This window comes from Equus caballus, chromosome 16 (assembly GCF_041296265.1).
Source record: "Equus caballus isolate H_3958 breed thoroughbred chromosome 16, TB-T2T, whole genome shotgun sequence".
Classification (NCBI taxonomy): Eukaryota; Metazoa; Chordata; class Mammalia; order Perissodactyla; family Equidae; genus Equus; species Equus caballus.
Window position 1 is genome coordinate 6,560,535 of NC_091699.1, and position 25,095 is coordinate 6,585,629.

General features: G+C 47.7%; 1 protein-coding gene and 1 long non-coding RNA gene across 7 annotated transcripts in view; one reads left to right on the forward strand and one right to left on the reverse strand.

Annotated features, from left to right (window-relative positions):
* Nucleotides 1–1,255: 1,255 nt before the first annotated feature.
* The window catches only part of LOC138917975 (uncharacterized), a 70,635-nt gene continuing 46,795 nt past the window's right edge, over nucleotides 1,256–25,095 (reverse strand). For 3 of the 6 annotated variants that reach the window (XR_011426695.1, XR_011426693.1, XR_011426696.1), the window contains 4 exons: nucleotides 13,495–13,650; nucleotides 12,122–12,247; nucleotides 7,600–7,649; nucleotides 1,826–2,217 (listed from right to left, as the gene is read on the reverse strand). This is a non-coding gene — a long non-coding RNA (uncharacterized lncRNA). Of the gene's footprint in view, nucleotides 1,299–1,825; nucleotides 2,218–6,140; nucleotides 6,158–7,599; nucleotides 7,650–9,091; nucleotides 9,382–12,121; nucleotides 12,248–13,494; nucleotides 13,651–25,095 lie in introns of those variants that run through there. The other 3 variants (XR_011426691.1, XR_011426692.1, XR_011426694.1) reach the window with 3 other exon arrangements.
* On the forward strand, nucleotides 14,848–21,184 carry LOC138917968 (spermatogenesis-associated protein 31D4-like). The gene is made up of 4 exons (XM_070237021.1): nucleotides 14,848–15,119; nucleotides 15,863–15,908; nucleotides 16,498–16,558; nucleotides 16,837–21,184. Exons 1-4 carry the CDS (start codon nucleotides 14,922–14,924, stop codon nucleotides 21,041–21,043), a joined length of 4,512 nt encoding a protein of 1,503 aa, XP_070093122.1. The 5' UTR covers nucleotides 14,848–14,921; the 3' UTR covers nucleotides 21,044–21,184.

Here is a 25,095-nt window from a genome sequence, read left to right on the forward strand (position 1 = left end):
GCTTCCCCAAAGCTTCTTGAGGCAGAACGCTGTTTGCTGTTGGCCCCTAACAGCTTGAGTGCATCTGGGTTGGGGAGGAGACAGAGACTTCCAAGAACAAGTTGTTTCTTCTTGAAGGAATGCTGAAGATGCCCAAAGTATGGTACTTTGACATACAAATTATTTCGAGCCAAAAGCAATCGAGAGCCAGCAGATGCAGGAAAAACTCTTGATCTCCACCTTGACTGCTTTAAATGAAGGATAGACTTCCTCTTTGGAAAGGAAATTTATGTTTCTAAAGGAAATTTCCATTAGTAAAAGCATCTGCACCAGAAAGAGAATGACTCTTAGAGAATTTTTTTTTGAGGAAGATTAGCCCTGAGCTAACATTCCCCACCAACCCTCCTCTTTTTGCTTAAAAAGATAGGCCCTGAGCTAACATCCATGCTCATCCTCCTCTACTTTATACGTGGGATGCCTGCCACAGCATGGCTTGATAAGTGGTGTGTAGGTCCGCACCTGGGATCTGAACTGGTGAACCCCAGGCCATCAAAGCAGAATGTGTGAATTTAACCCGTGTACCAGCAGGCCAGCCCCTACAGAATTTTTTTTTTTTTTGAGGAAGATTAGCCCTGAGCTAACTGCTGCCAATCCTCCTCTTTTTGCTGAGGAAGACTGGCCCTGAGCTAGCATCCACGCCCATCTTCCTCTGCTTTATGTGTGGGACACCTGCCACAGCCTGGCGTGCCAAGTAGTGCCATGTCTGCACCTGGGATCAGAACCGGCAAACCCCAGGCCACCAAAGTGGAACGTGCGCACTTAACCAGTGAACCATCAGGCCAACCCCTAGAAAATTTTTTTAACTGAGAGATTTATCTGCATAACAAGGCAAGCTTTATTTATTATACATTTTCTCCCCTCATCTTCCCACAATTTTCCTTCAGCCACTTCCTGCTGCTGCTCACCCAGATGGCTTCCTGTTTCCAAGCTCCCCCATGTGCACCCAGTGTGGACTGGAGTTACAACTGGCAGCTGGTGTGGAGCTGCCTGCTCGAGGGCTGCAGAGCACCATCCTAAGTCTCATCCCCAGCATGACCTACCTGGCCAGAAATACTCAGGATCTGCCATCACTGCACAGGATTGGGGCAGCTGCACTGATGGTTCAGATTGTGGGCAGTACCCAGCCCAATTCCCACTCACTTTTGTTGACCACATGCCTGTGCTGTTTGCAGATGGTACAGATTTAAAAGAGAAGTCATATCCTGCTATTAAAGTGGAACTGTTGGACTGACTTGAGGGATTTTTCAACACCTGTAAAACTAAAGAGAAGCTGGGAGAATTATCAGAAGAGTTCTACAAAAATGAACTACTATCGATTGAAATGTTGAATATACATGTCCCTGCAGTTGCTAAATTGAGACGTCTTTTAGACAGTTCTCCTAGGGAAGATTTACTAGACATTCTGACATCACTTATCCAAACAAGCAACAGAAATGCTCCAAATTTTAGATACTGTGACTCTGGAGGAACTGTCCAAGATGATGATACCACTGCTGGTGAAACAAATGCAAGAATTGAAATTGCTTTAAAAAAACAGAAAACTTGGGGCTGGCCTGGTGGCACAGTGGTTAGGTTTACATGTTCTCCCTCAGTGGCCTGGAGTTTGCCGGTTCAGATCCTGGGTGCAGACCTATGCACCACTCATGAAGACATTTTGTGGCAGGAGTCCCACATATAATGTAGAGGAAGGTGGGCATGGATGTTAGCACAGGGCCAGTCTTCCTCAGCAAAAAGAGGAGGATTGGTGGTAGATGTTAGTCAGGGCTAATCTTCCTCAAAAAAAAAAAAAATTATAACAATAAAACAGAAAAAGCGAGAAAGATGATAATAAATGCATTATATGAATATGCCTCAATAGGATTTCACACATCCTAGGTACTTTATTTTCTGGCACATTGTTATGGGATATCATGCAGGTGATTTCGACATATCCTGTGTGTTTTCCATGCGTGTCCGACACCTGATTCTGGCGTGTCCGGCAGGTAGTTTCAGTGAATCAGGCACCTGTTCCGGCGTATCCAACAGGTGGTCCCGGCATGTCTGGTAGGCGATTCCAGCACATGTGACATGTGGTTCCGGCGTATGCGGCAGGGGATTTCGACGTGTCCGGCAGGTGGTTCCAGCATGTCCAGCACCTGGTTCTGGCATGTTTTGCAGGTGGTTCTGTCATGTCGGCACCTGGTTTTGGCATGTGCAACACCTGTGTCTGGTGTATCTGGCAGGTGGTACTCACAAGACTGGCAGGTGGTTCAGATGTGTCTGGCACCTGGTTTTGGCATGTGTGACACCTGCGTCTGGTGTATCTGGCAAGTGGTTCTCACAAGACTGACAGGTGGTTCAGCTGTGTCAAGCAGGTGGTTCTGGCATTTCAGGCACCTGGTTCTGGCCTCTGCTGTACCTGTTTCTGGTGTATCCATCACATGGTTCCAGCGTGGCTGGCACATGGTTCTGGCATATTCGGCAGGTTGCTTCAGCGTACTGGGTGCCAGGTTCCGGCGTATCTGACAGTGGGTTCCATGGTTTCTGGCAGGTGGTTCCTGCGTGTCTGGCATGTGGTTCCGGTACGCTCTGAATGTGGTTCCAGCATGTCCGTCAGGTGGCTACCATGTGTCCAGGACCTGATTCCATCGTGCGCGGTTGGTACTTTCAGAGTGTCCAGGTGTTGGTTCCAGCATGTCTGGCCGTTGGTTCCCACATGTCCAGGGGTGATTCCGGTGTGTCCGGCAGGTTGTTCCGGCCTTTTCCAGAAATTGCTTCTGGTGTACCCAGGACCTGGTTCTGCTGTATCCGGCAGGTGATTTTGGCGTGTCCAGCAGGTTGTTCCAATGTGTTACGCTGGTGGTTCCGGCCTCCGTGGCAGGTGTTTGTGGCATGTCTGGCACCTGATTCTGGCGTATACGGCAGGTGGTTTCAGGTTATCTGGTACCTGGGTGCGGCACATCCAACAGATGGTTCCGAAGTGTCTGGCAGGTGGTTCCGAAGTGTCTAGCATGTGGTTCTAGTACGTTCGGAAGATGGTTCAGGCGTGACCGTTGGGTGCTTCAGGCATGTGCGGGAGTTGGTTCTGGCGTGTCAGAGTCATGGTCCCAGCATGTCCGTCATTTGGTTCCAGGTGGTTCTGGCTTGTCTGGTGGGTGCTTCCAGTGTGTCTGGCGGGTCGTTCTGGCATGTCTGTGTGGTGGTTCCAGAGTGTGTGGCGGGTGGTTATGGCATGTCTACCAGGTTTTTCCAGCATCCAAGGTGCCTGGTTCCAGCGTATCAGGCAGGTGATTTTGGCGTGTCCAGCAGGTGGTTCAGGTCTGTCCGGGAGATGGTTCCGGCGTGTCGAACATGTGGTTCTGGCATATCTGAGAGGTGGCTCCGGTGTGTCCGGCAAGTGGTCCCGTTCTGTCTGGCACATGGTTACGGGGTATCATGCAGGTGATTTCAACGTGCCCAGTCGGTTGTCGAGGCCTGTCTGACACCTGGTTCTTGTGTGCCTGGCAGGTAGTTTCAGTGAATCAGGCACCTGGTTCTGGCATATCCAACAGGTGGTCCCGGCATGTCTGGTACGTGATTCCCGCCTGTGCAGCACATGGTTCCGGCGTATCCGGCAGGTGATTTCGACGTGAGCAGCAGGTGGTTCCAGCATGTCAGGCACCTGGTTCTGGCATGTCTTGCAGGTGACTCACTCGTGTCTGGGACTTGGTTCTGGCATTTCTTTAAGGTGGTTCATTCATGTCCAACACCTGGTTTTGGCGTGTGCAACACCTGTTTCTGGAGTTCTTGGCAGGTGGTTCTCACAAGACTAGCAGGTGCTTCAGGCGTGCCCAGCAGGTGGTTCTGGCATGTCGGGCACCTGATTCTGGTGTGCCCAGCATGTGGTTCCAGACTGTCTGTCAAGTGGTTCAAGCTGGTCTAGCAGGTGTTTCAGGTGTGTCCAGCAGCTGTTTCAGGCGTGTCCGGCACCTGGTTCTGGCCTGTGCTGGACCTGTTTCTGGTGTATCCGTCACATGGTTCCAGCGTGTCTGGCACATGGTTCTGGCATATTCGGTAGGTGGCTTCAGCATACTGAGAGCCTGGTTCCGGTGTATCTGACAGTTGGTTCCATGGTGTCTGGCAGGTGGTTCCTGTGTGTCTGGCATATGGTTCTGGTACATTCGAAAGGTGGTTCCGGCATGTCCAGCAGGTTGCAACAGTGTGTCTGGGACCTGATTCCATCCTGTCCGGTTGATGCTTTCAGAGTGTCCTGGCTTTGGTTCCGGCCTGTCTTGCAATTAGTTCCCACATGTCCGGTGGGTGATTCTGGCGTGTCTGGCAGATTTTCCAGCCTTTTCCAGAAATTGGTACTGGCGTATCGAGGACCTGGTTCCGGTGTATCTGGCAGGTGATTTTGGCGTATCCAGCTGGTTGTTCTGGCGTGTTAGGATGGTGGTTCCAGCTTGTGTGGCAGGTGTTTGTGGCGTGTCTGGCACCTGGTTCTGGCATATTTGGGAGGTGGTTTCAGTGTATCTGGTACTTGGTTCTGGGATATCCAACAGGTGGTTCCGAAGTGTGTGGCATGTGGTTCTGGTAGGTTCAGAAGACGGTTCCAGCCTGTCCGTTAGGTGCTTCCAGCATGTCTGGAAGTTGGTTCTGGTGTGTCAGACTCATGTTTCCAGTGTGTCCAGTGGGTAGTTCCAGGTGGATCTGGTGTGTCCGGTGGGTGCTTCCGGTGAGTCTGCTGGGTCATTATGGGATGTCTGTGTGGTGGTTCCAGAGTGTTCGGCGGGTGCTTTCGGCATGCCTGTGGGGTTTTTCCAGCATCTAAGGTGCCTGGTTCAAGCATATCCAGCAGGTGAGTTCTTTCTCAGCTTCCTAAAGAGCTGGAAGCAAGACAGTTTGTGGCTTGTCTCCGCTTGAGGGACGGAGGCAGTGCTTTGTGCCATCCACCTCTCGAGCAATATAGGGCATGGTTGAGAGCAAATGGGCCTTTCTGACATAGGAGTTTTCTGACACTCTCTCCACGAATGCACAAGGACAGTTGGTTAAAAGCCTCTTGTCTCTATCCTCCTAAGCTTGTGGAATCAGAATCATTTGGGCCTTGGCCCCCATTGCTTAAGGGGAAGATGTAGCCATTACCCCTGAGCCGGCTTGGCAAGAGGGAAATGTGGCAGAAGCAGAAGTTCTAAAGCAGCGAGTTAAGGGCTGGGAGGAAATGGCGTTCAGCTGCCTGTGTATGAGAGGTTCCCAATATGCTGTAAGAGCACTATGGAAAGCGACTTCTTTCTCAGCTTCCTAAAGAGCTGGAAGCAAGATGGTTTGTGTCTTGTCTCCCCTGGAGGGATGGAGGCAGTGCTTTGTGCCTTCCACCTCTAGAGCAATGTAGGGCACGGCTGAGAGCAAAGGGGCCTTTCTTCCATAGGTGCTTTCTGACACTCTCTCCTCCAGTGCACAAAAGCGGTTGGTTAAAAGCCTATTGTCTCTCTCCTCCTAAGCATGTGGATGCACAATCATTCGGGCCTCAGCCTCCTTGCTTAAGGAGAAGATGTAGGCATTTTGTCTGAGCCGGGCTGGCAAGATGGAAATGCCCCAAAAGCAGAAGTTCTAAAGCAATGAGTTAAGGGCTCCAAATAAACAGCATTTCAGGTGCCTTTGTATGAGATGTTCAAGGTACACTATAAGAACAGTGTGGCAAGTGAGTTCTTTCTCAGCTTCCCAAAGAGCTGGAAGCAAGATGGATTATTGCTCATCTCCCCTTGAGGGTTGGAGGCAGTGTTTTGTGCCTTGCACTTTTAGGGCAATGTAGGACTCTGCTGAGCAAACTTGGCCTTTCTTCCATAGCTGCTTTGTGAACACTCTCTCCACCCATGCACAAGGGCGGCATGAGAGGTTGCCAGTATGCTGTAAGAGCACTGTGGGAAGCAAGTTTTTCTTAACTTCCAAAGAGTGGTTGGTTAAAATCCTATTGTCTCTCTCCTCCTAAGCATGTGGAAGGACAATCATTCGTGCCTCGGCCGAATGATTCAGGCAGGACTTGTGTGACCCACCTGCCTTAAATGCTGGAACCAACTGTTGGACACTTCAGAAGCATCATCTGGAAACGGTGGAACCACCCACCGCAGATGTGAGAATCAGGTCCAAAACGTGCCAGAAGCACCTGCAGGACACACCAGAACCATCTGACTCTAACGCCAAAATCAGCTGCCGGATACACAAGAACCACTTGATGGACGCTCCAGAATCACATGACGGGCATGAAAGAACCATCTCTCAGAGTGCCAGAACCATGTGCTGGAAATGCCGGAACCACATCACTGACAGACATGAACCACCTGCTGGACACGCCTGAACCACCTGCTTCACTCGCCGGAACCACCTTCTGGACAAGCCAAAATCACCTGCCGGATACACTGGAACCAGGCCCCTTAGAAGCCAGAAAAAGCCAACAGACATGCCAGAAGCACCTGCTGCACACTCTGGAACCACCATACAGACATGCCTGAATGACCCGCCATACACACCAGAAGCACCCACCAGACACGCCAGAACCACCTGGAACCACCCGCCGGACACACTGGAACCATGACACTGACACGCCAGAACCACCTTGCAGACATGCCAGAAGCACCCAAAGGACATGCTGGAACCATCTTCCGAACGTACCAGAACCACACGCCAGACACACAGGAACCACCTGTCACACACTTCGCAACCACCTGTTGGATATGCCGAGACCATGTGCCAGATACACTGAAACCACCTCCCGAATACGCCAGAACCAGGTGCTGGCCATGCCACAAACACCTGCCAGACAAGCCGGAACCACCAGCCTAACACGCCAGCACAACCTGCCGGACATGCCAAAATCACCTGCTGGATAAACCGGAACCAGGTCCTGGATATGCCAGAACCAATTTCCAGAAAAGGCCAGAGCAACCTGCCAGACAGCCTGGAATCCCCCGCCAGGCATGCGGGAACCAACTGTCAAACACGCTGGAACCAACACCTGGACACACTGAATGCACCAACCACACACGAAGGAATCAGGTTCCGGACACATGGTAGCCACCAGTCGGACACGCCGGAACCACCTTCAGAACATACTGGAACCATATGCGAGACACACGGGAACTACCTGCCAGACACCACGGAACCAGGCGCCCAGTACGCTGAAGCCACCTGCTGAACACGCCCAAACACTGTGCTGGACATGCCAGATCCATATGATGGATACACCAGAAACAGGTCCAGCACAGGCCAGAACCAGGTTCCAGAAACAGCTGAAACAGCGGCTGGATACACCTGAACCACCTGTTAGACCAGCCTGAACCACTAGATGGAGAATCCTGAACCACATGCCAGGCACACTGTAACCAGGTGCCCGACACACCAGACCCACCTTCTGGACACGTCTGAACCACCTACAAGTCTTGTGAGAACCACCTGCCGGATACACCAGATACAGGTGTCGCACACACCGAAACCAGGTGATGGACATGACTGACCACCTGCAAGACATGCCAGAACCAGACATGCCAGATGGGGAAGAGGTGATTTTGGGGGAGAGGAGCTTTGTAGATTTCTCACTTGGGCACTTACCTGTTTTGTTCTCCATCCAGGTTTTTTCTGGGAGCAAGTTCTTGAGAAACCTATAATGAAAAGTATGAGCTATCTACATAGGGAGAACTCAGACTTCGTTCAGCAATTCCCTGGGCGTCTGGAGACTCGATAGAATACTTTTTTCTTTTTCCATTGCCAACACCCATGCCCATTCAGGCCTATGTGAGTTTTTACAATGCTCCTCCAACTGGTCTCCAAGCCTCCAGCGTGCCTCATTTCTCTTCATCGTAGAGGACAATATCAGATCAATGTTTCTGAGGCATGGCTCCACCAGTGCCCTCTCGGATGCGGAAAGCTTCCTCTCACTGCCTACCTGATAGACTCCAACTCTCTGCCTTAGCACTCAAGGGCCCCTCCGCCTTTCATGTATCCCACAGTCCTGCCAAACCGAACAGTACCCACTATCCAAAAACACACATTGCATTCTTCTCTTTCACCTCTGCCTGATCAGATGATGGACTTGAAACAAAGCCATCATTTGCTAGTTAAGTGACTTTTGCACAGGTCATTTCACCTCCCTGACCCTCAGTTTCTGCATATATAAGTGATGAATAGTAAGATTCACCTCATATTGTTCTTATAAAGAATTAAAATTGACTTAGAGAGCATATGCAAAAACAGCTGGCTCCCTGCCTGACATGCTGCAGTCACCAATAATTATTCGGATCTAAATATTGGCTCATGCCATGCCCTGCTTCTTTTCCTATTAAAACCTTATCCTTCAAAAATCGGTGTGTACCCTTTCTTGAAAACCAGCCCAAGGTGTAAACTGAAGTTCATTTTCCTAAGCTGCTCAGTAACATTTATAACGCAAAGTCTAATGCGTTAGACCTTTTTTTTTTTTTAAGCAAAAGAAGCTAACTCTGGCTAACTTCAGTTTTCTTATTAAAGAAATTGACTAGAAGGATTTACGGTAACTCACATAACTGAAGGGAATTTTTGAAAAAATCAACAAACAAAAAGCAAAAATAAGCTTTGGAAGACGCAATAGAGCACAGTGTATAGTTATTATTACTGCCGTTCACCAAATATTGTCGGCTCTTCTCTGGCACACAGAAGGGATGTATCTTCTTGGCCCCTTAAAGTCAAATGTGACTTTGTGAGCCTTTGGCAAATGAAACTTGAGCAAAAATGAGGCTGTCTCTTCCAGACAAACCTTTGGCAAACAGTAGGAGTGTGTTTTTCCTGCCTGGCAGTTGTGCAAGAAGTTGGATCGAGCATCTTTTAGCTGCCATCTACTCAATCCTCCAGACTGAGCAAGGATAATACAGAGCCAGCCCCTGATGACATGGAGCATGTTCGAGAAATAAACCTTGGTTATTTTTAGCTGAGACTTAGGAGTTTGTTGTGAATACAGCACAACATGGACTATCTGACTGATGAAAACATATGTAGGGGAGGAAGACATTTCCTCTTCCCAAGTGTGGGTTCGTCTGGCTGGAGAACGAATTAAATTCACATGAGACAGAAAAGCAAGAGAAAATTAAACAAAGCTTTATGAGGAACCGTGGCCCGGTGCCTTTCTTCCTGAAGGAAGAAAGGGCACCAAAGAAGTGGGGTGCACATAGTGGTTATATACCGCCAAATGGGGTGTTTCACATGTGATTGAAATGTCCCTCCCACAATAGTCACAAGATTGCCCTGTCGGCACTTGATGGACACAGCAGGTAGTGGGTCTGCTATCTCAGTGGGCATGGCAGGACTCAAGTCGATTGTCTGGAGCTGGGCGGTCACAGGTGAGCTCAGCAATCAGTTCCTAGCCTAAGGAAAGATGCTTAATCCTTAAGAAATGCCAACGTTGGGAGGGGGAGGAAAGTCAGTTACAGGAGGTTACCAGACTAGCACAATAAAATGCAGATTTAAGTCCTTGCGCCTTTGGTATTAAGAGTTTTTAGAGAGAAGGTCATCTCCTTTCTTCTTCCTGGTACAGAGAGGGAGGCAACTTTTACAGATAGAGATTTACCTTACAAATGTAAATGTGCCCTAACAAAGGGCAAGTTCCATTCCTCCTTCCCTGTCCCAGTTTATCAAAAGCAATCAGCCTCAAATAATCCTGATGCCAAAGAGACATATCTTGGGGAGGCCATTTCCAGGTCCCCACACATACATATTACCAATTTCCTGTGCTGTTGACCAAAATGACTTCAGTGAGCCAATATTAGAATTCCTTTTCACAAAGGTGGATAAGTGACAGATTAGAAGTCTACACTGTCCCAGGAGTGTAGACAGATACCATGCTTATATATAGCAAAAATATTTCCTCATTTTGTCCTTTACCTGTCAATAAAAAAGTATATCTATAGAAATCTGGAGGTAAAGCTCCAGACAAAACCAACATGGTGACAAGGAGGAACATTACATACTTGTAAAAGGAGCGACAGATGAGAAAATAATAATAATGGCTGGGAACTTATAGAACCTTGCATTGAAAGGGATCTCATATGGAACTCAGGAAATATTTATAGCTGAAAGCACTACATGACAAAATCTGGTGGATGGAATTAAACAATACTTAGAAGAAAGATACCTTCAACATACGTATCTAAAAAGAAAAATTAGAAACCAATGAGCTGCTTGTTCAAGAAGCTAGACAAAGAGCAAGACAGTAAAGTCAGGAAGAAAGGAAATGAGAAAGAGAAATGCCAAACCTTTGTTTCTATTTATTTGCTCTTTATTTATTGCTATGGACTGAATTCTCTCTCCCCACCATTCATATATGGAAGCCCTGACCCCCCCTTGTGACCATGTCCAGACACAAGGTCTTTAGGAAGTAATTATGGTGAAAATGAAGTCATAACGGTGGAACCTAAATCAGATAGGACTGTGGCCTCATCAGAAGTGGAAGAGATCTCTCTTTCTGTTTCTTCACACGCATACACACACCCCACCATCTGAGGACTCAGTGAGAAGGGGACCTTATGCAAGCTGAGGAGAGAGCCCTCGCCAGAACCTGACCATGCTGGCATCCTGCTCTCAGGCTTCCAGCCCCCAGAATGGTGAGAAAATAAATTTCTGTTGTTTAAGTCACCCACGCTATGGCATTTTGTTATGGGAACCCAAGCTAAGACGCTTATCTTTCACAGTTTGTTCCTAGGTTCTGGTACCAATTCCAATGTGTGTGGGGTTGGGGGTCAGGGGAGTCCCCCACAGCAACAAGCAATTCTTGGGACACCAGCTGGGTGTCCTACAATTCAACTCGATTCTGACACTATGTACCCAGAGACAGCATCACATCCCACAGGTTAAGGGTTCAGCCCCACAAGACTGCCCCCACTGCGGGTGCCAAGAGCAAGTCTAGGCTGTCACCTATGCTTCTGAGCAACTGGCTGTCAGTAAGAGGTTCTCAAGACTCTCTACTCCGGTTCGACGAATTTGCTAGGGCGGCTCACAGAACTCAGAGAAACCTCTTACTTACTAGATTACCTGCTTATTAGAAAAGGATATGACTCGGGAATAGCTCGATGGAACAGACGCACAGGGCAAGGCATGGGGAAAGGGCACTGAGCTTCCACGCCCTCTCCAGGTAACCACTCTCCCAAAACCTGCACATGGTCACCAACCTGGATGCTCTTGGAAATCTGTCCTTTTGGGTTTTTATGCATAAGCCGTTTATTTATTCTCTTACCCTCGGCTGCTGTTTTTCCTTCCCCATTTATAGCCCAAAGCCAATCAAAGAAGGACATGTGCAGTGTGATGCTGTTCCTGTACATTTTTTAAGTGCATAACAATGTAAGAATTTGTTAACGGAGACATACACATTTATGTCTTGACTATGCATAAAAATGTAATCTTTTGTTAATGGAGCCATGCACATGGATATTCTTGGAATCATAAAGAATGTAATTAATTTTAGGATATTGATACCTATGATGAGGGAGGGAGGAGAACGGGATGGAAATGTGAATTTTAGGTGTGACAGCAACATTTTGCTTCTTAAAAACAGAGATATCGTTGTGGGCTGAATCATGTCCCTGAAAATTCATATGCTGAAGTCCTAACTCCAGGACCTCAAAATAGGGCTGTATTTGGAGAGAGGGCCTCTAAAGAGGTAATTAAGGTAAAGTGAGGTCACATGGGTAGGCTCCAATCCAATGTGACTGATACTCACGTAAGAAGAGAAGATTAGAACTCAGACACACACAGAGGGAAGACCGTGTGAGGACACAGGGAGAAGCGGACGGGGAGAGAGGCCTCAGAAGAGACTATACTGGCCAATGCCTTGATCTTGAACTTCAGCCTCCAGAACCGTGAGAAAATAAATTTCTATTGTTTAAGCCACCCTACGTGTGGTATTTTGTCATGGCAGCCCCAGCAAATGAATGCAACATCGGAAGCAAATAGGGCAGAATTGAACGTCTGTTCTTTCTGGGTATTAGGGCCGGAGATAGAGGTCATACTATGTACTCTTCTGCATATTTGAAATATTTCCATAATAGTTAAGAAAATAACAAGCAGATCCCGAAAAAGAATAACCAGAGAGTAGAAATTTATGTGTGATTACCTTACAGGCCAAGGTGGGTTTCGTGTTGGGCAGGTGGTTCTCTTCCACAGGGTGTGTCAGTCACCCATGAATTCCCGTCTCTTGGCTCTGCCATTCCTGATGCCTGTATCATTGTCTGCAACCAATCTGCACAAGGAGAAAGAAGGAACACGGAGAAGACACACCTGCTTTCAAAAGTTCCAACCTGGAAATGGCACACACCACTTCCACTCCCATTGCATTGGCTGAAACATAGTCACACGCCACACCTCACTGCAAGTTGCTGGGTGACTGCCTTCCTGGGCACCCAGGACAAGGATGTGGACAAACAGCCAGTAGTCCCAGCCACAATGTCATCAGGTTGACCCTGGTATTCATGCTGCTGCTCAGTCTACAGCGTGTCTGCCAGGTCTATGGTTAGGGTTTAGATATTTTACAAAGGCGCGGGGTTGGGGGTCATGGTTTGGGACTTCAAAGAGGAGGAAGCCAATTCACAAGGAGACAGAAAACCAAATGTTTGCTGGGCCATCTCTAAACAAATGAGAGAGAACTTGTGTAAAATGGGCCCGGCTAGGTACCTTCTTCTCTACCACATCTAGAGTTCCCTACGTTGACAGCTCCTTCCTGGAACAGGCCTTCTGTCTTAAATTCTTTTAGGCAGTTAGGGGCGAGGCCAAAGTTTCTTTTATATATAAATTTTATGTGTATATATGTAATTTATAGAACTAAATAAATGAATTTAAATATAGATACAATGGATTATATATTCTATTATATATCACTATTAATATATATTATATATATATAGATAATCTCCTTGGTTCTCCAGAGAACCCTGACAAATACAGGAGGAGTTAATATTCTTTTATCGATGGCATTTACATTTAATCACTTGAAATTCTTAGTTATGACATTGTTATGGCTTGCAAGGAAGTGTCCTTTTCAGTGTTTCATTTAGAGGCCTCAAGATACCAATTTTAAAAAGTTTCCCATTTTATTTGTTTGGTTTGATAGGCTTTTTCCAATTGAGTGCACAGATAAACCAATTTAGGAATTTCAAAGGAGCCCCATTTAGGCCAGTGAAGCTTTAAGTCACCCTGAGTAATCTGAGCCCAGTGGGACAAAAATCTACATGTAGAAGGTCTGTATTCTTTAAAGACAAAACCAGCAGGAGTCCCAGAGTGGGGCTGTTCTTTGGTGGTCCTCTTAGAAAATGGATTTCTCATTTGTATGAACTTACCAAAGGATCAAAGGCCCAAAAAAGGAGTGAAAGAAACAGAAGTTTCTAACAAAGCTGACCATGGAAGGATGGCCAGAACCTCTATCAAAGGACGCCTACATAAAGAGTCTGGACCTCTACCAAAAATGGGAGGTCCAGGCCCAGGAGGACTTACCACCAGGAACCAGAGCCACCAGGAGGAGACGACAGAGCACAAAAGATTCTTTGCAGGCACCTTGCTTGTGTCTGTGAAGTGGCACCAGAATTGAAGGTCAGTAGCTAGGGATCCCACTTCTGTCACCATGTAAAGTCAGCAAATAAGAGGCATAAACTGCAAAAGAACCAAAAAGTTTATTTGGGGTCTCAAGAATTGCAATTCAGGAGATGTAGATTCGAGTAGAAGCTCAAATGTGCTCCTAGGAAGACAAAGGAGGCAGGGGTAGATAAAAGGAAAGGACACAGGCTTACAAAGGTCTACAGTGAACAGTTAATGACTGGTTCTGGCATGGGGTGAGCTGACTTGCTAGAACATAGTTGGTCCCAGGCAGACTGCCCCTTCTTGGAATGAGGAAACACTTCAAGATGTGACCTCTGCTGTCAGGTAAAGCTCAAAAGTTCAGTTAACATCTGGTGGTGGATGTGGTGTACAAGCATAAGCCCCACTTCCTTAATGGCCTCCCAGCTCCATTTTAGAAGCCTTGAAAATGGTACTCCATTTTGTCATTGTCATCCACCACAGTCACGCACCACGTAACAATATTAACGATGTTTCGGTCACTAATGGACCACATATATGACAGTGGTCCCATACGGGTAGCACCACATAGCCTGGGTGTGTAGTAGGCTCTACCACTTAGGTTTGTGTAAGTACACTGTGTGATGTTCACACAACAGTGAAAGTGCCTAATGATGCATTTCTCAAAACATGTCCCTTTCATTAAGTGAGGTATGCCCGTACTGATTTTAGTCTTGTGAATGTTCAATAATGAATTATTCATTTCAATTATTTGAGTCAGCCCCACTGGCTGAAGACGGTAAAGGCTGACTGAAGCAAAAAACTAAAATTTGTTATTCAACATTCACAAAACCAAATGAGTAAAGAACTTTAAGTTCTATATCAGGGTTCATGTAAGGCAAAAACATTCTAAAGGAAAGATGGATTTGAGGACATATATGATTCTGAGTGTAAATGTCTGGCTACAAGCAAAAATTCCAGGGAGCATTTCAGACTTTCGAGGCAGTGGAATTGGTGAAACCAAAGTCAAGCTCTCCAAACAGTAAAGGGGGCCCAGGTAATATCTGGAGTACAGGCGGAACAGGCAGAAAATTCCATTAATGTAATTGTATGATATGATGAACGGACAGAGTTGGAAAATAGGATGGCAGGGTAGGGCAGAGGGACCTGGAGGGCCCAGGATGGATGGAGAGATCAGCTGGGCTGGTGGGGGGAAGGGGCCATGGGCACACCCTCTTCATGTCCCCTCCCCCACCCTCTGAAACCCTTTGTGACTCTTCAGTGCTCTGTGATGCAGGCCTGGGATTATAGGCAAGTGTGGACACTCTCAGAGCTCAGTTGCCTCAGGCAGCCTTGCGATTCAGAAAATGGAGTTCAGTCAATGGAATGTTCTCTCATTTCTGAATAGCCATATTGAGTTGTTTTTGAGCATCTGCTCAACATTCTTAGATAGTGACCACAACCTCACCATCGTGTGTGGGTTGTGGTTGCTTCTTCTGTTCCTGTGCTTCCTGGTGGGGATTCCATCTTTACCAACCTTCTGGAAAACCAAAATCTACCAAAAGGTAAGGATCCCTGGGCAAGCCACCAACAGGGATTTTTTATTGTTGTTTCCATTTCTAGTCCCACATTTTTAAATGAGTTGGTCCAGAGAGACTCCTAAGATGGCAAGTCTGAATAGAGGATAGAACATCATCCTTCTAAGGGACTAGGCCAGGCAGGACTAGGGGTTCAGCTGGGACTGTTTCCCATTTAAAACTCACAGACCATCTGGGTGTGGTGGAGGATTCCTGGATAAAATCCCATCACTGATTTCACGGCCCTGCATTAGGTTATTTAGAGAGTTTGGGATCTGTGTAGGAGAACACTGTTCCCAACACTGGATCATGAGTCACATTCCCATGTCGGGCGTCATTCGACCAAACCGTCCTTGGTATTGGGCAGATCAGGAGAGCAGGGCTGAGCCTCTGAGCAGACACTGGAGTGTGAGCTCTGTCCCAGGATACAGGGTCCCATCTGAGGAAGCACAGATGTGACTGTGGGCCTCAGAGTCTATGCCCTCCTTGAGCAGAGGACTTCTGACTGAGAACATCAAGTGTGGACTCTAGCCAAAAATCCTCCGAGTTTTTCAAAGAAGGAAAAATTGAAAGTATCTTATCACCTTTAGAAATTCAGAAAGGGAAAGAACACAAAGTGCTAGTAATAAAAATGGAGAGTGACATTAATCTTGGATGAATATCTGAGTTTCCTAGAGAGAGGAGCAAGCCAACTAAGTCCTCGCTCCTCATTCTTTTCTTTTTGTTCTCAGCGTCAGGGCAGAGCCAAGAGGAGAAGAAGAGGTGGAACATCAAGTGGTAAGGTTCCACCTATCCCACCTGAGCTCTCCAAGGGTGACCCTTCCTGTCCTCTCCATGAGGTCCCAGGTCCATGGTCTCTGAGGATGTCAGTCGTTAGATAGAGTCCCTCTCAGAAGATAGAGGCCTCAGAGGAAAGGCTCATGGGAAGGTAGTCAGAACCCGAGACATTTCTCAGATTCCTGCTCTGCCCAGCTCTGGGCATGAAGCAGTGATGGGCCTGGACAATGGGTGTTGCCCAGTGGGTGGCCGTGGGAGACGTCAAGAGTCAGAACTTCTGTCTCCTGACCTTGTGAAACTATGTTGACTTCCTGGATGATCAGACTCCATGAGGTAACCATTGACCTATGTTCCTCACATGGTGGTTTTGAACATCCCATGGGATAATGTATGTGACAGTACTTTATAAATGAAGCAACAAACACATGTGAACCTTATTATCATTGACCGTTTGACCACATCTACTGATTCTTGGGGCTTTCAGAGTTAACAGCCCGTTAATATCCCAAGGGTCTCCCATAAAGGGACTCCTGTGTAACACCTACACTTCTACCTTTATTACATGTAATTCACTCTTCTGGTTTCCCAGGTTGGAGAAATTACCAGAGGGAAACAGAGGAGAAAAGGAGGCTAATTTCTATTCTGAAAAGGTGACTAGTCTTTTCTTTCCTGATCGCTCTTTAACATGTTCTCTGCAATTCCAGGGATTCGGTACAGCCTGCAGTAGTCATGGGAGGGGTTTGCCATAGGAACGGGTATGTGAATGAAGGCCTTGGGGTGAGGGCTGCTGAGTGTATGGTGAAGTCATAGACGTGGGGCATTGTGAAGGGGCAGCAGGCTTCAGGTGGCCCCTCCCCTGACAGGCCAGCAGGTCCTCCTTTCCTTGTTCTGGTCCTGGCTACAGTTTTCTACTTCCTGTCTCCCGCAGGCCCCTAGGCCGGCCTCTCGATACCACCCGCTTTCGTCAACTATTATGCCCAGACCCCTCCTGTGAGGTGTGTAATAGCACAACTGCTGAGATCAATCGGCTCCTGGAGGACCTGGAAGATGATACCGCCTCTGTGTCCTCTATGGCTTCCACAGCTTCTGGGACTGAGTCATCATTCACTCTGTCCTCTGCCTTCTCAGAAGTCCCTCCAGGAGACCTAACACCAGCCCCTCCACCTGACCCTTCCCCACCGCCCCCCTCCGTCCTCTCACCTTACCCAATGACACCCTTAGCTGACTTTCTTTCACCCTCACCACCGGGTCACTCTATGCCACCAGAGCCTTTTCCTCCCTTGGAGTCTAAATTCCCAGCAGACCGTTCCCCACCCCAACCCCTTGCCCTTCCCCCTCTCCCACCACATGACACCAAGGCAACGGGTCCTATTCTCCAACCAGAGGCCACTCTGTCTCTGAATACGATCTTCTCTCTTGACCGCACCCTTTCCCAAGATGTTAACCCCTTACCAAATTTGTCCCAGATAATCAATCCCACTGATTCACTGGCTTGTCATCACACACCACCAAGCCTGTCTGTCTCACCACCGACAGACCACCCTTTAACTGTGACTCAATCTAAATCGGTTTCCATCTTATTGAAGTCTGTTCCAGAGAACTCATCTCCAGATAGCCCTGGTGGGTTGTCCACTTATGTCCCAACAATCAGAGGAACTGACCATTCAAGCCTGTCAATTTCAGAATTATCCTGGTGGCAAGCTTGTGCCAAAGACTTGTTCTTAGCACCTTCCACCTTGGCACCATGTGATTTTAATCGACTGTTTCTTGCCCTCCATTCTTCAGAGTCCTCTCTGGAGAGACACCCTACAGCTAACCTTATAGAGCCTGGTAACCTCTCATTTCTCAGCCCTCGTGTCCTGGCACTCCTGGAGAGACAAGTCCAAAAGAGGAGGGATTTCCTGATGTGGAAGGAAAAGGAGAAGGAGAAGGGTTCTTTTCCAAAAAAACTTAGGCCAGGCCACCAACTAAATCCTTCGGGGAAAATGTTAGAGTCAAATGCTGATGAGTGTGACTTAGCATTCTCCCCTCCTTTTTGGAGCAGTGCAGGCAAACCAAAGGAGCTGCACATGCATGAGCAGCCCCCATATCCTAAAATCTTGGAGAACCATTTACAGGAAAAATGTATGCAGATCTTCTGGGGTCTCCCATCTCTGCATAGCGAGTCCTTGCCCTCTGCTATCCATGACTCAAGTGACTGCACCACAATCTTCCTTTTTAATACCATCCCAAATGCCTCCATGGGCCAAGAATCCCCAGTACCTCTCCATCGCCCACCTCCATCCTTGCCTGAGATCCAGCCCCAATGCTTGCCTCAAACCCTGCCCCAATCCCAGCCCCTACCTCTCACTCAGGTCAAATCCCAGGCCCACCTTAAATCCCCACTCCCAATCCTACCATCTGGTCCTCTACCCCAGATAAGGATCTGTGGAGTGTGTCACCATAGACCCCAGGATGAATCAGAGTCTCTCACCTCATCTGAAATTCAACAGCTGGAATGGAAAGTGTTGCAGAAGCAACAGGAAAGTTTGTGGGGTTCCCCCTCTGTAGTCCAAAGATCTCAGGAAGAATTTTGTTCTTCAGCTCCCAACTTTCCTTACCATCAGGCCTCCCAGGCCCATGCCTCCATCTCCATCCTTCCCGTAGAGTTTCCTCTCAGTGATGAGCTGAGGAAGAAACTGGAACATCACCTTCGAAAGAGGCTCATCCAACACCGGTGGGGCCTACCCCGCAGGATCTGTGAGTGTCTGTCACTGATGATGCCTCCAAGAGATTTCTCAGAGATAGCTAAGGCAGAGAGCAATCGTGGACTCTCATGGATCTCGGTGAGCAAAGATCTAAATGTTGGATTGAGCCAATCCAAAAGCTTCCATGAGAGGGGTTCAGAACTGCTTGAGGTAGAGAAGGAGATGGGGAAGGATCAGGGGCATAGCCCAGAGAACGGCCCAAAAGCTCATCTGTTGAGTGACCCAGAGAGCTCTTCAGATAAGGATCCGGCATATGACTCTGAGAAAGACCTAAATAGTCACGTGGCAAGTCTGTCAGGGAAAAATTCAAGGGCCTTGGAGGAAAGTCTAGATCAGAAACAACTTGAAAATGTCCTGAAAGCACATTTGAGCAAGAAGTTTGAGGAAATCAGTGAGGCTCGGCTCCCTGGGACGGTGCGCAGTTCATGGCATGCCAGCAAGCAGACATTGCTGCTTTCTGACAAATCCCGCACCCAAATAACACAGAGGAGTTTGCCACCTTCAGTGGGTGGGGACTCCTCCCTGAATACCTTCCAGGAGCTTTGCTTCATTGATTCCAGTGCACAACAGATGATGGAAACCCATATTAAAAGCTTTCGTATGAGAATGGAGTGGGGCCTTCCCTGCAGGGTCCTTGAATCCATACAGGCGTTTAAATCGGAAGATGCTGCATCCCAGTCCTTGACCTATTTCTACTGTCCCCCCTCAAATAACCCAACTTTGGAAGTGGACTCCAAATCCGAGGGCTTCGAGCCCCATAGAGGAAGCTCTAAATCTGTTCTTCAAGAAAAAGCGGAAACAACAAATTCAGCCCTGGTCCTGGATCGTCTTTGCCCTGCTACTTCACCTATGGGCAGGCAAGGACAAGGGGTGCCGAGACAATCACCCTCTGGTATCAACCAAGAGATTGCAGAGGTTGTTCAGAGGAGTAAGGGTGCCAGGCAGACTCATCTGCCTGTCACATGTGGCATCACAGGCAAAGCGAGTCAGAAATTTACTCAGCTAGGCAACAGATGCCCCCCAGAGCTGCCTGCAAGGCAAGCTGGTGCCAAACATGAGACAAAGGATGAGAGAGTGAGTCCCAGTGATAGAAGAGAAGGGCGACAGGACAAAAAGATGAAGTCGGAACCCTTTTCCGTGCACAGCACGGCCAGGGACATATTCAGGGCCAAGGAGCTCAACGCTCTGCAGTCAAAAACTGCTAATGTGTTGACAACCAGCAAGCCAGGAAGCTCCCAAAGGATACGTGAGAATCACAGTAAAATAGAAATTACTGGGACCATTGAAAGCCCTGCACCAAAAAGACAAGTTCCCCAAGACCCGAAGTCATCGGATCTTAAGGAACATCTGTTTAGGGAATTAAAGGCGAAACTAGAGATGAGGAATCAGAGCCAGGTCCAAGGCCAACACACTGACAGGTCCCCTGCCTCAGAGAGTTTGACTTACAAGGCCTCACTGACTCATGCCCACGGTGTCTCCAGTGGGGACATGGGAGCTTCCCAGGTGCTGCATGTCCATCTGGAGGACACTGGGATCAGCAGGAAGCAGCGGCAGGAGCCTTGGGTCCCCAAGAAAGACCGAAAGAGGTACGAGGATAAGAAATTCCCACCAGCTACAATGAGAGTGAGCCCTCCGGGCACTAACAAAGAAGAGCTTGGTGGAGGGGATGCAGGGTTGGGGACATCCCAACCTACAAGAAAGAGTTTCCCTACTCAGATCACAGCATCAGAGGAGACGCGTGGGAGCAAGTCTTCCCAGACCTCATCACAGAAGGCACAGCCTCCTCCTGAAAGTCTGTTCAGAAAAAAGATGAACCACATTTTTCAATGGCTTCGTCCTGGGACAAAAGGCAAAAACCAAGAACATCACCAGGAAAAGGGCAGCCCCATATCATCTGCACAGAGCAGAGGCCTGGTTAAAGGGAGAGCTGCCGTTACTGGGACCACCACGGCTCAGAAGACCAGGACGGTTCCTGGGAAGTTCCCAGTGGAGAAACTGGGGCAGCGGTGTGCAGCAGAGGTCACCCGCCCTCAAGAGCCCCTTCCTTCCCTGAGGAAGTTTGTGAAAACTGACCAGAAGGCAGAAGAGCAGGCCCAGGCAGAGCCCGTCCAGGGGCATCCTTCCAACTACAGGGCTCCCTCCTGTAAAGTGCCAAGCACCAAGTCCTGCCACCAAGAAGTTGTCTTTGCTGGCCAGAATTATCCTACATGTTCTAGACGGATCAGAGACCAGAACAGACACCCTCAGAAAGTCATGGCGTTTAAAGATCAGCTATTGGATCAGAAGCGTCCCTTATCTGTGCCCCGCAGGGAGCATGTGCCCCATCCAAGCTCCACCTGCAGGCGTCAAGCCGGCCCAGGGGCCTCCAGCTGTTCTCACCACTGCTAAAGGCACTATGTTTAGGGATCCGTCTCTATGTCAACAGAAAACGCTTTTCCAGCGTTTCGAGAGCGGAAAATTTCCCACCGCAAAATAATTCCTTCTTGTGGAGAATATTAATTCTCCCCAATAAATGAATCTCTAATAATAGTGATGTCTTTTCTGTGTCCTGTGTTGGGGGCATGGGTTTCAGGTAACTCAGGGCTTGTGCTTAGGGAAAAGGAGGAGTGAGTTCAGCTCTTACTGATTGCTTCCTCTGGCTTCTAAAAGGTCACCAGTGCTCTGGAGCTCTTGTTGACAAAGAGATATCACGTGCCCCCAAAAGCCCATTTCCTCCCTGATGAAGTTTGAGGAGGTGGGCTCTGCCTCCTGCCTCTTCGCTTAGCCTTAACGAAAGTGTAGAGCAGCCCACACCTTCCGCTCACTGAATGTTTTACATCCTTCAGAGAGTAGGGAAGACAGGTGTTCTCTATCCGAAGAGGGTCAAGAATAGGTATGCAATTCATAAAACAACAATGAAGAAAAAACAGTGGCTTCATCATGATTTAGAGGTCAGTGACCAGAGGACCCCACAGGTGGGTGAACCCTGAATGGGATTTGGGGGGTGGGGGAGGGTATTGCTGCAGTGGATCCTGGGCTGGTGGGGGAGGGGCTAGGAACAGCACAGACGCGCCTTAAGAATCTGTCATGCGAGTCATATTAATGTGTTAGGGAAGAATACTTTAAACTTTACATTGAGGTTTCCCTACTGGAAAGTCACCTGGGGGAAGTGGTTCCCCTCTGTAGGTATTTCTTCAGACTGCCAAATGATATTTTGTTGCAGAGCAAAAGCATCACTCAGCTGCCAGTAGTAACAATGTTGACCAGGTAGCCACCTACCTCCCAGGATAAAATAAAGCTGAGAGTGAGGAAAAGATGACTTGGAGTAAGCGAGGAGGGAAGAAAAAATGAAGAGGGGAAAGAAGGACCTTGCTGGTAGAACAAAGCTTTATGCCTCATCATCCATATGGTGACCCTGTCCTGTCCCCCCCGCCCCCTCCTCAATCTGATCCAGGCATCACCACCTTGAGGCTGATCCAGGCACTGCACAGCACACTGATGCCTTATTCCAAAAAGGCACTGGGCTGTTCTTTGAATACTAAACAATATCTGCAGGGAGGTCATCAGGCATGGCATCCCCCTCTTTGGGGAAGGTGATCTTGCTGCCTTCCTTCCATCTATGCTTAATAGGAATATACAAGATCTTGCCCTTAGTGTGTACAGTTCACCTATCGGGATGGAAGTGCCGCCTCTGATATTCACGGCCTTGGTGGAGCCATGGCTGGTCTCCCCCAGAACACCTGCAGCTCATGAACCAGAGGTGAGTCCCAGACTATGCACCAGGTTACAGATATATGGGGGTCTCACCATGGACTGCACACATACCCACCCTTACAATAGGGGTTTGGAGGAAAGGCAACTGCACTTAGACAGACTGGGACTCAAAAATTGGCTGAGTGTCAACTGGGGCAAAATTCAAAAAGCATTATGATGGTGAGTGTTAAATACATTAAGTTGTAGACGTCTAAGTAAAATAAAGATGGCTACAAGGGTGGAAAAATAAAATACCAATTTTGTTTTCTAAAAACAACATGATTTTAAAAATGGAAGGGAGGAGAAAAAGGGAAAAATAGAATAAAATGATCTATAAGTAATAAGAGGGGGTCAAGATATAGGTGACAAACGAAATAAGACTCTGAGTAAGGGAAAGGAATCTGAGGACATTAGAAAAGATACAAGTATAATGGTAACTATTGTAACAAAACCGAACACGCACACGCGCGCGCACACACACACACACACACTACACAAATGGGGTGAGTATCCCAGAGGGCACTGGAGGTAGTTTTCCCAGAAAGGCTTGTGAATGCTAGGTGTTAAAACAAAAACCAAAAACAAAACCGGTGTCCACTACAGCCTCTCTCACTCCACACTTGTATCTTCTTGTCCAGAGTTATGCCATTGAACCCACAATGTCTGAAACTTGAGGTCAAAGAAAGAATGCAGATTCTGTGGAGGTCCTGGGAGGGGGATGGGGCCCAGGGCAGGAGACTTGAAGAGGTGAGGAGGCCATGGAGGGCTCTACCATCGATGTGGATAGACCAGCCAAAGACCAGCCTCTCAGTTTCTACATCATCTCATCTTAGGGTCCTTTCCTTCCATTCCAGTGTAGTTACTGCCACACTCCAGAGCTTATCACCAGGAACACTTCAGCCATCCAGATTATTACAGTCGGACATTCCACCCCTTGGCCTCGTCTCTCATTCTTCTGATTCATATGCCCCTTGTTAACTTTTCAACTCCAGGCCCTTCATTTTTCCACTTACTCCTTGTCTGTCGGTCAAGCTCTTGTTTACATTTCCTCCCTCTCCGGGGTAGACTCGATGGTCTGTCAGCTAACCAACATTTAAAAAGCTCTGCTACTAATGGGCCCCATCCAATCCCTTTTAATCCTGCCTGTCTGGCAAAATCCCATCTCTCTGCCTTTCCCAGAAATGCCTTCCTATAACTAATTGATCACTATTGGATTAAATCTCACAATGGAGTCTACCGATGCCACAGTAAATTCAGCCCCAGCACTAGCTGGAAATCACTCACTCATTCCACAAAGAATTATCCCATGCTTACTAACATGAGAACAAGACAAATGGAGCTTAGGTCGCTGTTTCCTTATTCCATTCTCTCTCCAGGGACACTCAAATGTATTTCAAATCTCCTCAACTTTCCTCAAATTTAGGCTGTCTCCATTTGCTCAGTAGATGTGCTGGACCACTGATCACAGAGGAACTAGAAGTCATGAGACAGGAACTTTCCGTCAATAAACCTTCACAAAAACCTTTTCCCGTTCCTCCTTTCCTTCTTTCCTGTTATATGAAAAGAGGTTTCCTTCCTAACGTCAATGATTACACTTCCTGAAATGTCCCTATTGAGAGAGCTAAACCCTCGTCTTGACGGACTGAGCCCCCTTGCCAGGTATCCTCTCGTCCCCTCCCTCTCTTTAGGAGGCACCCAGCTTCTTTCATTATTTTAAGCTTCTATTACAGAAATGTTTAAACAAGCACGAGAGCAGTGGAACTTCCCATGTACCCCTACCCCACTTTCACAGTCATCATCTGGCACGTGTGATACGGCCCGTCTCCTACACTACGGTTAAGGGGAAAAGCCCATGGGAACATCCTGCCATCCGTCTCTCAGGTGTATGCTTTGTGCCCATGTCACAGCTCTCACGTTTCTTTGACATTTACTACCTGTGGAGCTCACTGATGCAAAACAGATGGACAGAGCCATGGGGAGGAAACGCACTGAGCTTCAGATGCTCTGGCCATCAGTTCTGCTCAGCCCTGTAGTCAAGCCTGAGAAGTCACTGAGTTAACTCCTCCCTCCACCCCACGCAGAAAGGAATCTTCCTAAGCAAATGCAGTGCACGGTGTTGCAGTCCCTCAGTCACACAGTGACTGCAGCACGTAGAGAGCACAGAAGGAGAAAACTGTACATGTGATAAGGACTTCACATCACCATGCAAGTGTTTTCAAAGATTTAGAAGAAAGTTTCTTTCCTGTAATACATTTAAAACGAGCTACTGTATGATGAGTTAAACACAGGAGATCAAACACTTTTTTATCTCCTCTCCTTCCCCAAAAGCAAAATATTACATGAAAAGATGCTCCACATCATTAGTCACCAGGGAAATGCAAATCAAAACCACTGTGAGATAGCACTTCACACACAGGATGGCTAGAATCAAAAAGATAATAGCAAGTGTTAGAAGGCCGAGAAACTGAAACCCTTCTATGCTGCTGGTGGGTATGAAAAATGGTGCAGCTGTTTTGGAAAACCGTCTGGCAGTTCCTCAAAAGTTAAACACAGAATTACCATATTACCTAGAAACTCCACTTCTAGCTATACACTCAAGAGAAATGAAAACATATGTCCACACAAGAACTTGTACACAAATGTCCACAGCAGTATTATTCATAACGGTCAAAAGACGGAAACAACCTAAACGTCCATCAACTGACGAA